The sequence below is a fragment of the Mastigoproctus giganteus genome, chromosome 11, assembly GCF_048544385.1.
Source record: "Mastigoproctus giganteus isolate SK-2022 chromosome 11, ASM4854438v1, whole genome shotgun sequence".
Lineage (NCBI taxonomy): Eukaryota > Metazoa > Arthropoda > Arachnida > Uropygi > Thelyphonidae > Mastigoproctus > Mastigoproctus giganteus.
In genome coordinates this window covers 46,852,933-46,868,579 of record NC_143585.1, presented here as the reverse complement: position 1 = coordinate 46,868,579, position 15,647 = coordinate 46,852,933, and the positions used below count along the sequence as shown (strand labels likewise).

At 35.9% G+C, this 15,647-nt stretch overlaps 1 protein-coding gene across 1 annotated transcript; it reads right to left on the bottom strand.

Annotated features, from left to right (window-relative positions):
• Nucleotides 1-1,546: 1,546 nt before the first annotated feature.
• Nucleotides 1,547-14,765, bottom strand: LOC150077970 (uncharacterized). Its single transcript, XM_090384419.1, has 4 exons — nt 14,621-14,765; nt 14,334-14,465; nt 8,849-8,943; nt 1,547-1,666 (listed from the first exon to the last, which is right to left on the bottom strand). Exons 1-4 carry the CDS (start codon nt 14,688-14,690, stop codon nt 1,547-1,549), a joined length of 417 nt encoding a protein of 138 aa, XP_090240545.1. The 5' UTR covers nt 14,691-14,765.
• Nucleotides 14,766-15,647: the final 882 nt, after the last annotated feature.

The following is a 15,647-nucleotide window of genomic DNA, read 5'->3' as shown; positions in this document are numbered from 1 at the left end:
GGCCTTTATGCCAAACACGATCGAAAGCCTATGAGATGTCAAGAGCAATTACTTGTGTTTCACCTAACTTTTCCATTGAATTTGTCCATAAAAGAGTAACATAAGCCAGAGTTTCACCAGTGGATCGACATCGACACTGACGGAATCCATACTGGCGATCGTTGATCAGACGGAATGTTTCTATTTAGTTTAAGAATTGGCGGTTAATTGATTTCTCCATTACTTTAGAAAGAGTAGAAGTAATTGCAATGGGACGATAATTGGATGGGAGGGATTTGTCACCCTTTTTAGGAACTGGCTGGATATGAGCAAGTTTCCAAGAAGAAGGAAAAACACCTTTGGAATAAGAAAGTGAAAAAAGGCGGCAAGGAACAGGACTAAGTTCAGGAGCACAGGTTTTGAGAACAAATGGAGAAATATCATCGGAACCTGGAGCTTCCTTTGCATCAAGATTCGCCAAAATCCTTCTGGCATCCTTTTGACGGAAGACCACAGGAGACATTGAATGGAGAGTGTTGGGAATGGTGGGAGATGTTTTACGAAGATTATTAATACATGAGTTGGAAGAAAAATGAGATGCTAGCAAGTCAGCTTTATCCATCCTTGGCTGCAGTGACAACAGAATGATCTGATTTTGACAGAGGCGGGAGCAGAGATGGGCCAAAGTTGTGGCCAATAGCTTTTGCAAGAGACCAGAATGCTCGGCTACCATTAGGGCAAGAAGAAAGTGTTTTACTCTTAGTCTGTTCAAAATCTAGTTTGGACTGATTAATAACTGCACCTGAATTCATTCCTAAATTATTGGAGGAATCAATCATCTACTAAATTTTAAGCTATCTTGAAACATTTTACCTTCAATCTAAGTTCTGGCGATGTTTATATTGATTTGGGTTACTAATCAGTGAACAAATTCAGTTATTATTGTTATTCGGTTTTTAGGAGCATTAGCAACTAAGGCCATATTGCTCCGGGATATGCAATTGTCATTCCTGACATTTCCGCATCTTCCGTATTTGGTGGTGACGGGCTCGAACCCCGGTCTAATAAAAAATCATGTGCTATGCACTGCTGCTCCTGCCCACCTGGCTACGGAGGCGCCACACACCCAAATTCAGTGAAAGATTTCGAAAAGCTCAGGTGGTTACCCTCGATTTAAAAAAAAATGAAAAGAAAGCTTGTTTTAAAGACATTACAATAAAAAAAAAAAAAACTATTCGGGTTTCTCTCTCTGTTTCTATTAAAATGAACTGCTGAAATTCCTCTCTCTCTCTCGCTCTCCAAGACCTTGTCTTTCTTTTCTACTATAAATTATAGATGTAAGTCTTAACAGAAATACTGCATTATATATGTAGAAGTTAAGAGCATTTATCGTCATGTTTTTTTAAATAAATTATATTCTTATAAGAAATTAAAGAAATAAACAAGTTTTGTTATTTTATATAAATTACTATTGAAAGGAAGAAAACGAAGAATATGCAGACAATGAGAGTAGCATTTTGTTTTTTATTTTTAAATTCAAATATGCATACAAATACCCTCTTAAAATTCAAGTATAAATTGCATAATTTTTATTGACCATAACCATGACGGTTTTGAATAATCCTTTCTTCATAGATTCATCATTGATTGAACTCAGAATTCCAGTTATTATCTTGTTTCTACCGGCCTGTGTGGATAGAAAAGTCTCTTTTATTATATTATAATATAAAGTGCAGTTCTTCTTTAGGAAAAAAAAGAGCTTCACAATCATATTTATGAATATAATTTAATCAAATAAACCTCAGTAGAAATTAATTAACAGTTAAGCTTGGAAGAAAGGAAATCGGCGCCAAATAAATCACCATAAATTTTATAATTTAAATGAACTGACTGCTCGTGAATATTTTTAATTAAGTTAGTTTTATAGGTTGGGGAAATTTAAATACATTTGGCTACCTTTAATATGTATAGTAAATTATAATTATCCATTCTGCTATATCTGCTGTTTTTGTAATTCGGCGAATTCCTGTTATGGCGCAAGCTTCTGTACACCAATTTTCTCCACGATACTGCTCAAACTATATAAGCTGTTCTTTCAGCTGTGCAGTCACTATTTTTCTAAAAATTATGTCAACATGTGCTTCGTTTAAATTGAAATATATATTTGAAGGAAGAGGTACAATTTGTTTGGTTTATTGTGTATAATGAATATTTTTGTCTTCTTTTCATATCAATCCCAAAGAGGAAGGATGAACCTATAGTGCTTAGAGAACTTCTAGCCCATTTGCGATTCGATAGAACTTGTAGTTCATGGGCTGAAAGTGAGAAGACAGAAGATACTTAATAGCATTAGAATTGATTTCCTGTGAATTGCAGTTTTCAGTAAATATACCAAAAAGAAGGCTATTCCAGAGAACAGTAGAGAAGAGATATACCTGGAAGAGAAAAGCTACTTCTCTCAGTTTCTGGTTGAATGGGGAATCAATGTTGGCTAGTTCAGGTACGTATTCGGATTGGATTCGAAGAGAGCGGTGGAATTATAGCTGTGAGTTGCGAAGACCTGGCTCATGGAAGAATCTACAGAAAAGGCAAGCTGCATACCTAAAGGTCAATGAGACAAGGAAAGGAGAGAGACAGTAAGAGAAGTTACAATAATTAACACTAATGCTCTCTTTCGGAAAGAATATAGGAACATGATAAAAGATTTGAGGCCACCACACAAGATGAGAAACAACATTCCACAGGGGGATTTGATATTTTAACAGAGATAGTTGTTTAAGAGATTAGCAATGGAGCAACTGACTTTATTCGAGAAATAAGTAAGTACGGAATTTTAGAGGAACAAAATTATTATTAGCATTAATGTTTTTAAGAGATGGTACAAGTATTAGTATTATTATATAAGATGATAGCTTCACCCATTATACCTTCTAAGAATTTATATAGTTCTTCTTCGAATTTATTCCAACCACTCATTCCACAACACAAGATGGAAGTTTGGTCCAACGATCAACAACTCGAACTTGCCTTCATGAAATAAAGGTAAACTTCTGCATAAATACCCTGCAACCATCCTTCTTCAATTTGAATTTGTGCCGTCTGATATGTGTAGTCCCAGTAAGAGGAAGATTGTCATCAAAATTTAGCTTACTCAAACCGTTGAAGGCCGTGAATACCTCAATCCGAGCTCTTCCTCAAATGCCTAGTTTCCCGAAACTGCAGTTTGCTCAGCAGAATATTTTTTTAAATAACAGTTCCGTTTTTTTTTTTCCTTCGTCAATCTAGTTGGCCTTCTCCGCATTCCAGAAGATCTACATCCTTCCTAACGTGAGGCGTCCAGACCTGTATACATTACTCAAAACGCTGTCTAGCCATGGCCTTGTACCACAGCAAAGGGATACTCGCTTCATTATCCACGCTAGCAAAGTTTCTATATGTCATTAACAAAACCTCATGAATTGTCCTGGCAACCTGTCTGCACTGCTCAGAGAACTTCATATCTGACCGAACAATTGCCACCGGTTATTTTTCATTTTCCACTATCTTGAGTGTAAAACCACACAGTTGGTATGTTAACGTGGGTTTACTGTTATCCATGTGCATTACCTCAAATTGTCAATGTTAAATTTCATTTGCAATTTTGCACCTTATCAATCTACTTTTTCTATAACGTGTTGCAGCGGCATACTTTAGACGTTAGACATCTGCAAACGTAGACATTAAGCCTGATATATCCTCATCAATATCATTAATAAATATTTAAAACAAGAATTGGCCCCGAACTTAAACCTGCGAGACTTCACTAAAAACATTAATCCGAAGAACAGTGTCCATTGATAACCAATATCTGTCTTCTCCCACTGAACTATCCAGAGCTGTTATTTGCCGTCATTATCATATTGCTCCACTTTGTACAGCAGTCATTTATGTGCAAAATTACCAGTATGGTGTTAATATATTTTTTTTCATCAAGTTCCTTGGCTACTGCATCTTAGAATGCAATCGCATAGGTCAGAAAAGACCACCCCTTAACAAACCCATGTTTTGTCTGCCGTATAACTACATTCCTCTCTAGAAGGTCCTGAATTATTCCTTAACCAGTGACTCCATTATGTTCCCCGGAAGAGACATTAAGCTAACAAGCCTGTAATTACTCATGTCGCTTTTTGATATCCACTTGTTTTTTTTTTTGTTAGTTGGCGCATCGGCTTCTGTGGCCATAATGCACCTCCTAAAGTTTTTGCATTATCTACTCTGATCCAAGCCCGAGGCGGGATTAGAACCTGCGACCTTTGGGTTGCCCAGGCAAGCACTTTACCCACCCGGCTAGCTCGGTCGATCGATATCCTCTTGTGAATTGGGGAAACAGACGCACAGCTAGAGACTATAGGGGCCTCCAGTTTCCTTTCAGTTATTACAAAATTATTTGTCTTTCCGTTAGTGTTTGTTAAACTTATGACATACCATTCCCTAAAGAATTCCTCATGCGTGAGTATGAATGTAAATGCAAAATACCTATTTAATTTATCAGCAACTTTAGCAAGGTCATGGACAGTCAACCCATTGTCATCCAGTGGACAAATGTGGTTCAAGACCTTTCTTCTGCTGTTGATATAATCATAAAATTCTTTGCTGCTTTTGTCCATTGTCTTTGACAGAGTCTTATCTCTTAGTATGCCTAACTTTTTTTAACCTGATTACAGACTAAGCTATACATACCATTGGTATATAAAAAAATCACCTGATTTTTTATATGCATCTCACTCATTTTTCCTAAGCCTTCAACAGTATTCTTATTTTGTATGAAAAGACTAATAGCGTCTATGATCACTTCCCTCAATGCTTCCCATTCACAATTTGCTCTTCAAGATGTCTAAAGTTTCTACTGCAAGTTGCATCGCTTGCTCTGGCTCAAGGTGCCTACACTATGTTTCATTTACTGTCACTGTTCGACCCAAGAAGTTATTTCTCTCCTATAGCTGAAATCCAGTTCCTTGGGCTGATCCTCGACCGTCGTACACAATATCATCGGAACGCTTCTGACAAGATTTTCTTCTGTAGAAAATATGTAAACTTTTACTTGAAGAGGATCATCATCCTTTAGAGAATTTCTGCCATCGTGTTAAAAAAAAACTCTGAATGTTGATTCTTGTCCAGCGAAAATGTCCATATGTCTGTGAAATTTTGTTGCTGAGAAGGTAAGAAACTAAAGAATGCTGAATTAGTGTATTTTGTACGAACTGCCAATGTGAACGCTTTATAGTCTCTGCTCCACGCTCTGAGTACACCCATTGAATCCTACTGAAATCTCTTTTACATTTGGACCATCCTCGTTAACTTATAAATGGCTGTAGGAATCCCGAGAAGAGCCAGAGAGGGTTACACTGTTTATATTAACCATAATTAATAACAGGATAGTTTTACGTTCAGGAGGGTTGACATTAGAGATTATTTCAGGCAGAACGATTTCATTTTGGAATAAGCACAGAATTGATTAAACCACGATTATGATATATCGAGAAATGTTACTACATTCGTGGGTAAGAAACGAAATAACGGGTGAAGGTCAATTCGAATATAATAGTCCTGAGATAGATACATTCCCATCTAACAGTTTGGTATCAGTTTTCAATTTTCTTAATTTTAAAACTTTCTATTAAACTAATACCAACTACAACCCCCTTTCTTGTAGCCGTGAAGGGTATTGTGTACGGTATGTGCGTTTTGTATGCAATAAATAGTTCTTCTTCTTGTTTACCAATTTTTATTAAAATATTTTCTACTGTGTATAAAAATCAAAAACAAAACTTAAATACTATTTAAGAAAATGTCTAGAATATTCCAGAGAGTTGTAGATTGCTCTGAATGTTTTATAACCTTAGAAGATTCCTGATGTGGTAGAATATTGTAGGTGACTACTGATGTGTTAGAATACATGAAATACTCCTCATACGTTAGAACACATAGAAGATTCCTGACGTGGTAGTACATTGTAGCAAATTCTTCAATGTTTCCCGTGGGAAATTATTACAGGATATTCAAGAAAAGTGATGCTATTTTATAAATACAGTATTATAGAAGATTCGAGATCATTCTACAATATTTTACACTGATATAAATTGAGGAGTAAGAGCTATAACTCATGAAATCGAACATCTATCATTCGGAAAGGGTTTGGTATAAGTTTTGTGTTTTGAAAAATAAGTGCTGTTTTGACTCTGCGTAAACAAAGTTAGCCCATGAGAAGTACTGGAAAAAAACGAGGTGCTTTATTTATATAAAGTTAAAACTGCCATTCTATTCAAGGAGATTGACAGTTTAAAGGGATAAAAAACACGAGTAGGACGACTGCGCATGAAAACAGAAAAATAGGCAAGACTATAACACTGATTTCTAAAAGTAATCGACGATTTGCTGCATCTGAAATACGAGCTGAGTTAAATAGGAACAGATATAGTATCGTGTTTACATCCACAGTAAAACTTCGTTTTAAACAAGCAGGATTTCGTACTATGTAGCAGTCCGAAACTCTTATTATACCCTGAAAATCGAAAGAAATGGTTGGTCTGGGCTTAGAGCAAACAAAATCAAAATTATGGGAAGCACAGTTCTAGTTTATACAGACACTCTCTAGCAACTAAACATCCATCTGTTGTTGCGAAAGTTAATAGCTTCAATAAATTCATGGAAGAAGTAGACGAACAATTGGAGGAAATGGATAGGTAAAATAGGAAGTGTATATATATATATCCGAATCGCCCCACATAAACCCAATAGTGCCCTTATGGGATAATCTGGTCCATCAAATTGTGAAGTCTGCTCATCTTCACTATTTTTATGGGAAACTTTGCAGACCGCTGGGAAAATGTTAATTTTATACATACGTATAAAATTAATCGCTAGAATATCACATCTGAAAATGGCAGTGATAAAATCTGGTGGAGGATATTCCGATGAAAAGTTAATATGGTTGATAATATTACAATTCGAAAATTGTAGATCTCTTAAAGTATCATTTATAACTGACACAATATAATAGCGTAGCTTAATTTAATTTATTATGATACTCACCTTTTTATAATCTGCGTTGATGTTGGAATAAATTGGATGATAATTTTAAATTTAAGTTAGCATGAATAAGTTAGGATTTAGAAACAGAATTAAAATGTGTGCAAGGAAGTAGAAGTGCACGACTACGTCCTTGGTTGTCAATGTTGAAATTTGAAACGATTTTATTTATACAGTTGGAAACAGAATGCCAATAGCCATAACAAGTGGCTTTCGCTTTACACATCTTCAGTTGGCAATGGTAGAATGAGAGTAAACGCATGTATTTAAGAAGACTAGATTCCCGTGATGCTCCTGGATACACGTGGGAATCTTACACTTTGAATTACATCACCCCCTCAACACAAAAAAAGCAGTCCTTTTTAATCAAATTTATAATGCTATAAAATACAGTTCCACACATTATGACCTTAATAATGAACTACAATATCTTACAAGTAAATTCATATCTAGGAAATATCCTATTCAATTAATCAAACAAACTATTATCACAGTCCAAAATAATATCAAAAACCCACCCAAACGCATGTCCAATAATAATCCACGTATTATTCTCCCTTACCATAGTAATTTTGCCAACCAATTCCGCCGTTTATTCAAAAGTACTGATATCACCCTTACATTCACATCTTACAATAAATTAGGCTCATTGTTCAATTCATATAAAGATACACAGAATTACCACATTAGTGACATGAATAATATCATCTACTTAATAAAATGTCAAGATAACTGTAACGCTTGCTACATTGGTAGCACCACCACAAAATACGGTTCTACCAAAACATCAAACACACGTGCTTACTACCACTACAATAGCTTTAGGACGGGACAGTCCAATACTGAATTAGCAACACAAGTTCAATCCCACAACCACACCCCCTTAGTAGATTCAGCCATTCCTATTATCAAATTAAAATCCAGTTTTAAAATTTTCCAATATGAAGCCTAGTTATAGAATGGTTTCGCCGCCATTCCACTCTTCAAGTATTAAATTCCAAACTACCCTATAACATAGCACCGGTTTGAAATCTCATGCACCTGAGATTCCCACGTGTATCCAGGAGCATCACGGGAACTTAGTCTTCTTAAATACACGCGTTTACTCTCATTTCACCATTGCCAACTGAAGACGTGTAAAACGAAAGCCACTTGTTATGGCTATTGGCCTTCTGTTTCCAACCGTATAAATAAAATCGTTTCAAATTTCAACATTGACAACAAGGACGAAGACGTGCACTTCAACTTCCTTGTGCACATTTTAATTCTGTTTTTAAATCCTAACTTATTCATGCTAACTTAAATTTAAAATTATCATCCAATTTATTCCAACATCAATGCAGATTATAAAAAGGTGAGTATCGTAATAAATTAAATTAAGCTACGCTATTATATTGTGGTTGATAATATTAATAATTTGAATATTTTTTCTGTCAATTTTTCAATGCTTAGTAAAAATAATATAAAAATTTAATATAAAAAACCTACAAAAATAATTTTTGTAGGTTTTTTAATATTAAATTTTATATTCTCATGGCTAATTTAAAAAAAATAATAATAATATTAAAAAGATATAAAAGAAAAAAGTGTAGAAGGAAAAAAAATAAAGAAAACATTGTGGTTCACTGTGATTCCAAAATTTTAGACAGGAGTGTTTATGTTAAGTCAAATATTTGATCTCCACGTGCAGACCAAAAAAGTTGCTGTCATAACGAAAACTTCATTTTATAAAATTTCTGATAACTGAAAGTGAAAGAGTGTAAAATCCAATAGTTTGGTTACTTAAAATAATTTTACTTACAGAACACAACCAGGAAAAATGATCACTGTGATTGGAACAACTATGGGTAATCCTAATGCTTTCACTATTAATTCGATATCTAAATTTATCGGTCCCTGAAATATTAAAAACATCGTTTATGAAATATTAAAAACCATGTTTATAATTTTGGTTATTAAAATCTACAACAGCAAAATTGATTATTATCAATGAATCTAACTTTAGAATAAATACTAACCTGACAGTCTGGGGAAAGCTTCACTGTTATTAGAAGAGCGCAATCTTTAGTATTAGTATTGACAGTGGCATCTAGTAATTGACCATCTTCTGAAACGGTCACTTCGACTTTTGTACCAAGAAGCTTCAATAAATCTTTAAGCAATTTAAAAGGATGAAAAGAATATAGATCAGTGTAAATAAATCAATAAATATATACATGTATATATACCGGGTGGGTATAAAATATGTTTGCCTATTCAGGAGACCCTATGGTCAAAATGGTTAGAGTTAGCGATGTGAAAATTGACGGATATGTCTTTTAGGGTATGAGGAAGCGATTTGTACAAGAAAAAAAAATTAGTTAAAATTTGCGCCACCAGGGAAAAACGACTGCGCATATGTAAAAGTTGTCATTTACTTCAAGACACGATACGTACGCAAATGACACCCTGTTAGATAAAAGAAGAAAGGCCAAAGCCACAGTCAATAACTATTATTGCTCTTACAAAAAAGGAAATTGCTCTTTTAGTAAAACTGTTCTACCAGAATAATAGCGACTCTAATTCAGCACTATGTCAATATCGGAAACTTAAAGGTCTGCGAAAAAACCTTTGACATGTCAGTCGGGTTTTGAAAACTAATAAAGAAATTTGAAGCGTCCGACTGGGGAGTTCGGTGTAATTCCAGGCAGGAGACGACCACATATCGGAACGGAGGTAGTAGATGAAGTGGCGGTTGCAATGGTCAGAGTGCGAAATAGTACCAGTCAGTAGTGGACTATCAGAGGTGTGTCAAGTGACTCGAACCTTCCCTGGTCTACTGTACGTAAAGTGTTTCGAATAATTTTACGCTGGTTCCCGTACAAGATTCACGTAGTGCAAGAAATAGTCTTCTGATCAGCAACAACGAATAGGCTTTGCTCTACGATTTCTGGCTCGTATGGAATTTGACGATACATGGGCTCGAATGACCTTGTGGTCTGATGAGACATATTTCACTTTTCATGGGGCTGTAAATGCACAAATCTGACGATTATGGGGGGAACTTCTCGTCCATCTGCTGTGAATGAAAGACCATTGCAAAGTCCATACGTTACAGTATGGTGTGCATTCACAGCAGAGTTTATAATCGGTCGGATCATTTTTCTTTCAAGAGTCTACACCTAATGGCCCCGTAAAGTGTACAGCAACTAGTGCACGTTACTGCTCTTCTACGAGATCATATTATTCCTGCTTTGCAAGAATGGCAATGCTCGAAAGCCGTATTGTTCATGCAAGTTGGTGCCCCTTCCCACGTTAGCTGACAAGTGAAGGAACTGCTCCAGTCAACATTCGGTAATGATCGCATCATTTCTAGAGACTTTCCGTAGTCAAAAAAATTCGTAGAAATTCCCCCTAGGACTTTGCCCACCTCACCCACAGTTCTTTACATTGACCTCCCTGCCAGCTAACATATACCACCCCCGGAGCAGGAATGGCAGTTTGACCTTCCTACCGGATTCGACAAACCAAGGACCTGACAACCATCACCAACGAAGACATACTGCAACTTTGCTGCGAACATGCCATTTGGCGAACTGAGCTGGATACTCTAACCCGGTTCCCTTTAAAGCCCCATCCCCAGGCAGGGGAGGGAGGAGATGAGTCTGTCCCCTCCCCTCCCTGCCTCCTCCATACTTCGCCTGGTGGGGCCCATCCCCACTGACGTCTCTTTGGGGATGCCTACTCTACGTCCCCATCCTTTACCTGTTTCACCCCCAAGTCTCCAGTGGGTCCCAATAGGGGCCCAACAGCTAAATGCACAGAGAATCACCAGAACATAACACTACACAACAAACCACTCCCCACACTTTAAATCTCTGGCCCCCAGAGAGTTCTGTGTCACTTACAAAGAATACAACGCGGAGATTCAGTGAACCCCCAGTGCTGTCAGACAACTAATACACTTTAAACTAGTTCTTTACATTGAGGCAGATGCACTGGTTTGTCACAGTTCTGAAACCGTTCTTACCTTTCACCCTCCTAAAACCTTATTTAAAAAAATAAATAAAAAATCTTATTTTACAACAATAGCTGAATCAGTAATTTCTGTGTATATACATTCAAGTTCTGAAGAGGGGAAAAAAAAAAAACACAGAATAAGTAATCATCCTTTATCTCATTAGAGGAACCACAAGACATGAAACTTGTTTTTGGGGGAAACGTTTTGATACGCAAGATGCTCAGTGTAGGGAGGAGGTAGAAGTGGTGATTGTTTGAAAAAATAGGAAATTTGTTAGAGTAAAAATTCAGAATATTGTCCCGTGGTTATGATATGAATTGTCTCAGATGGCAGTAAGTACATAGTAGCATAGTGTTTTGGTAAAAGCGATACTGGTGGTTTCCCACATCTACTCCATAGTACTCCTTTGTGATGTATACAGAACCTCTGCAAATGTGTAATGTATTGTATATGAAAAGTTGTGTTTGGTTCCGTTGTTAAGTTCTGGACAATTGACAGGAAGGCCCCTAGTGAGACTCCATATTGCCCACCACCAATGAGAAATGAGTCAGGATGTTCACAGTATGGCGGCAAGTACTGTGAGAATGGTTTGTGGAACATATTGTGGTACGTATATTTTGTACTTATTGGGAAGACGTACTGTAGGTTAAGAGTATCTATAAAGAAGCTATAAAGCGGAATGTACGCGACATAAGAGGGTTAATGAAGAATTAAGCTGGAATACCTCCACATCGCTGGTAATAATCGAAAGGTAGAAAAGACAACAGACAGTGCTGAAGAGGAAGTCAAGGTAATGAAGTGCTTGGTCGAGCCAGGTACATATCTACCCATCCTGAGGCCTGACCTTGCATAGCTCAGTATAAGTATAAATGCTAGAATGATTCGAATTTACGCATGCCTAAATGAAATTTATATTATGAAAAGTTAGATTGTGAAGTAATAAATGAAAATACAGTATATGTTCAGATGTTACATAACTCTAAACACACACAAACTAAAGCTACGAGTATGTTTGATGGCCGCTTTCACAGATACAAATTATGAGGACGTTGCGGTAAGAATTTGGAAGCATGTTATTGAGTTAGGCACGAGAAGTGGTTGGAATTAATACTATTGGGAGCAAAACAGATAGAGAAATACCGATGACAGCAAAGACGTCAGTTATTGCAGGACGAAGTTATGGCCCCTCGCATTGTAGAGTTTAATTTAGTTTAGTACGTGCAAAGTTACCAATTAATATTCTCTTTATATTCCCAAAAATTAGACCTAATGAACATTCCATTGTAAATTAGATTTAATTTTAGATATAAGTTCAGTTATACGCGAATACTACTATGCTTCATGACTAGTGTGAAATTACTAATGAATATGGTAAAATCCGATATAATAAACATTTTTTAAAGATTACATAATAGTGTCTAGGAAGAACTTCGTGATGAATATGTTAAGATTAATTGGGAACAAGAGTCTTAATGTTTGCCCTCAATGTACTGTGTAATATTTGTACTGTACATATGGTACTGTAAAAGCCGGTTGACTTTGGTAAATATCCGAAACATTCCACATAAATTGTTGATTCAATTTCTTATTTTTAAATTAGAAACTGGGGGATAAATCAGTTATCTTCCTACGCCCTTGTTTTAAAATTGAAGAAATAGCAGAAGAACCCGGAAATTATTATCGTTCCGCTGTTCGTACTATTACTAGTAAACTTTCGGGGTAAGCAAATACATCCTTCCTGCCCTTGTTTAAAAATTATAAAAGGGGATAATCGGATAGTGTTTAAAGGCAAACAAAGAAATTCTTGCTTCATTAACTTTTTCGATTTTTAAAAGTACATGAAAAGGAATTTAACTCCTGTCTTCGCAAAGGTGTCTAGGTAATATATGCACTATATTCCGAACCACTAATGTGCCATTCAAATTGGGAAAGCCTTTTGCCAACGCGAAATTTAAGATTTTTTTTATTATTATCGAAATCAGTTTATTGAACCGATAATTTTAGACTACGCCTTGCATACAGTCATTCTTCACGCACGCACTCAAGTACTCACACTCACATACTCATGTGCACTCACACACACATTGTTTTTGAGATGAAATATTCGATGCATTTTGTAGACAAATTAGTTTGGATTTTCGCAACGTTCAAAAATTAGCATGTTTTCATTTAAATACGAATAATTAAATTTATAAATCTGTTACGCTTTCAATTGTTAAAATTCTACACAAAGTCTGTCTAAATGGTTTTTCATGCTTCAAAATTACGAGAATCGTGGACATACTATGAAGGGTTCTATGAATCAGATTTGAGTTATTGCGTTTTAAATTTAAAATAAAACTTTCTAAATCTTTTACCTTGGCAAGGATGGTACTACAATCATTATTGCATTTCCTAAGACGATTTCTGCTGGATTTTTTAATTCTTAGCTGCTGTTTTTTCATCTGAAGTTGTTGTCCTATGAGCCTAAAACAGGCGAGATTTCTGCGAGTATGCTTATACGTGTATTCATTAACTGTTCACAGTTGAATAAATGTTCAGAGTTCTGTTATCCTTCGAGAGAGAGAGAGAGAGAGATTCGGAATTCCCAATTTAAGCTCTCAAAAATCGAAACGAATTAACGTGAAGAGAGGATTCTACTAAATAAGTTATGTCCGAAAATTAATAATTCTAAAAGAAACGGAATAATGTAATTAAGGGTTTGAGAAAAGGTGAGAGGCTTTGAGGAAATTATGAGAAATGGTAAATCGAAGAACTTATGAAGGTATCATTTTTAATGTAACTAATTCTATTCTTTCGTATGTCTAATATTACAATTACCCAAGTTCACTGTAATTAAATGTTTTTCAAGATAGGTAGGTAACCTTCAAACATTACTTCTTTCGAAATTAGACAACGAAGAAATACAGTGAATATATGAGAGGTTGGCCCTTATTTACGAAAAAACCACAGCGGCTTTCTTCGTACCAGCCATTCCTTTGCATTTAAAAACGACTGAATATTGGCGTTACCGGTGAGAAAAATTTTCTTTCTTTACGCAAGATTGTCAATTTGAATTACAGAAATACATTGCTATGCACTGCTGCATTTTCGTAATGACATCATGCATAAGGGAAACATGGGAGCTACTTCATGAGTTTTAGAACGAAACCCAACCCATGAAAGATTTCCGACTGCGTTAGAAGCAAATAATGTTTTTCATGGTATTTATGAAGTAGTTTTAAATAATTTCTAAAACTGAAACTCATTATCAGTATACACGTTTTTTTGCCGTTAGGAATTTTACCTGACTTAACGCAGATGGGGATCGTGGTTCCTGGTTGTACTTCGCACTGATTTAGGTCTTCACAGCCTTCAATGGAAACGCATGCGCTCAAATCGAGAAGACCTGCTACAGGAAGAATTTCCAAATCGAGACCTAATGTCAAGAAGCAGAACAGAAATATGTATTAAATGCTATTATATTCAAAATGTCCATTATAGTGTTAATGAATAATGTGGATAAACTATTTCAAAAATATGTAGTTTACGCGAAGATACGTATCGATGGTAAAAGCTAGTTGAAATACTTACATGTCGCTGAGTCCACAGATCGGATGGAAGCTAGCAGTATTAGAATTGCCGTACATATAATCGACTTCATGGTTGCTGTTAATGATCGTGGTGAATCTTCTTTTTGAAGTCGTCGTCAAGAGTGCTCTTCCCGCACAAGCTGATCCGGTTTTTATACATAAAAGGAGGTGACGTTCAGCAGATCAAAGTGTACTCGAAAGTTTCCTTGACGCATTACTCCGCCTCGGTCATGCTCAGTGCAACACAAACATTGGTGGTTCTTAATATTTCGTCAAATTTGAATGTAAACCGATAACCAATGATGTTCTTACTTCAATATTTTAATGATTAAGTGACGTAAGGCAGCTGTCAATCATATGCAGCACTGCCTTCAATATTAAAATTCGATTTTGTGTTGATATTCGCTGAGCGTTCTCTTGCGAAAACCGTTGTATTCTCATCCTGTTACTAAGCTGATTTTATAAAATGGCTATGCGAAATGACACTAACAAAATAGGTCGTGAAGGCAATATTTCGAACAGATTTTCTCTTTTACTATTACCATTACTGTATATTCGTTAAATAATGTAAGGAAAAGGGATATTTCTGCAACTGTAGAAGTTAATAATAAAGAATTCTATCATTTGTACCTTTCTATTTTTTCGATTGCTAAAAAGTGCTTATTTAACTCCGCTTGAATTATCGGCCAAACTATTAGACGCAGCCACTCTGATAAACTATTAATTCCAATGATCAAACAAGCACTCTGCCAGAAACTAAACTTAGTGAGATCCAACCATCCGTTACCCTCAAATTTTGTATTTGTGCTCTTGATTTTTCTCTCTTTTACCAGTTAAAATAAACCGCCCGCGTTCATTTTACTGATTCCCTTCAGTGTTAGATATATCTCTGTCAGCACCTCCCTCCCCCACCATTGAGATGTTCAGTTGCAAAGCTTAGCAGTTCAGACTTTGTAAGCCGTTATCCATATGAAGAACGGCTTAAAAAATGAGAAAAAAGGCTTATAAGTCTGTTTTTTACCAGCCTC

What these genes read in the sequence shown, in the direction of transcription:
- LOC150077970 (XM_090384419.1), bottom strand. Translation starts at nt 14,690, where the DNA reads ATGAAGTCGATTATATGTACGGCAATTCTAATACTGCTAGCTTCCATC. An exon ending in ATCTGTGGACTCAGCGACAT is followed by an intron (nt 14,466 to 14,620) that starts GTAAGTATTTCA and finishes TCTTGACATTAG; the next exon opens with GTCTCGATTTGGAAATTCTT. An exon ending in CCCCATCTGCGTTAAGTCAG is followed by an intron (nt 8,944 to 14,333) that starts GTAAAATTCCTA and finishes TTAATATTTCAG; the next exon opens with GGACCGATAAATTTAGATAT.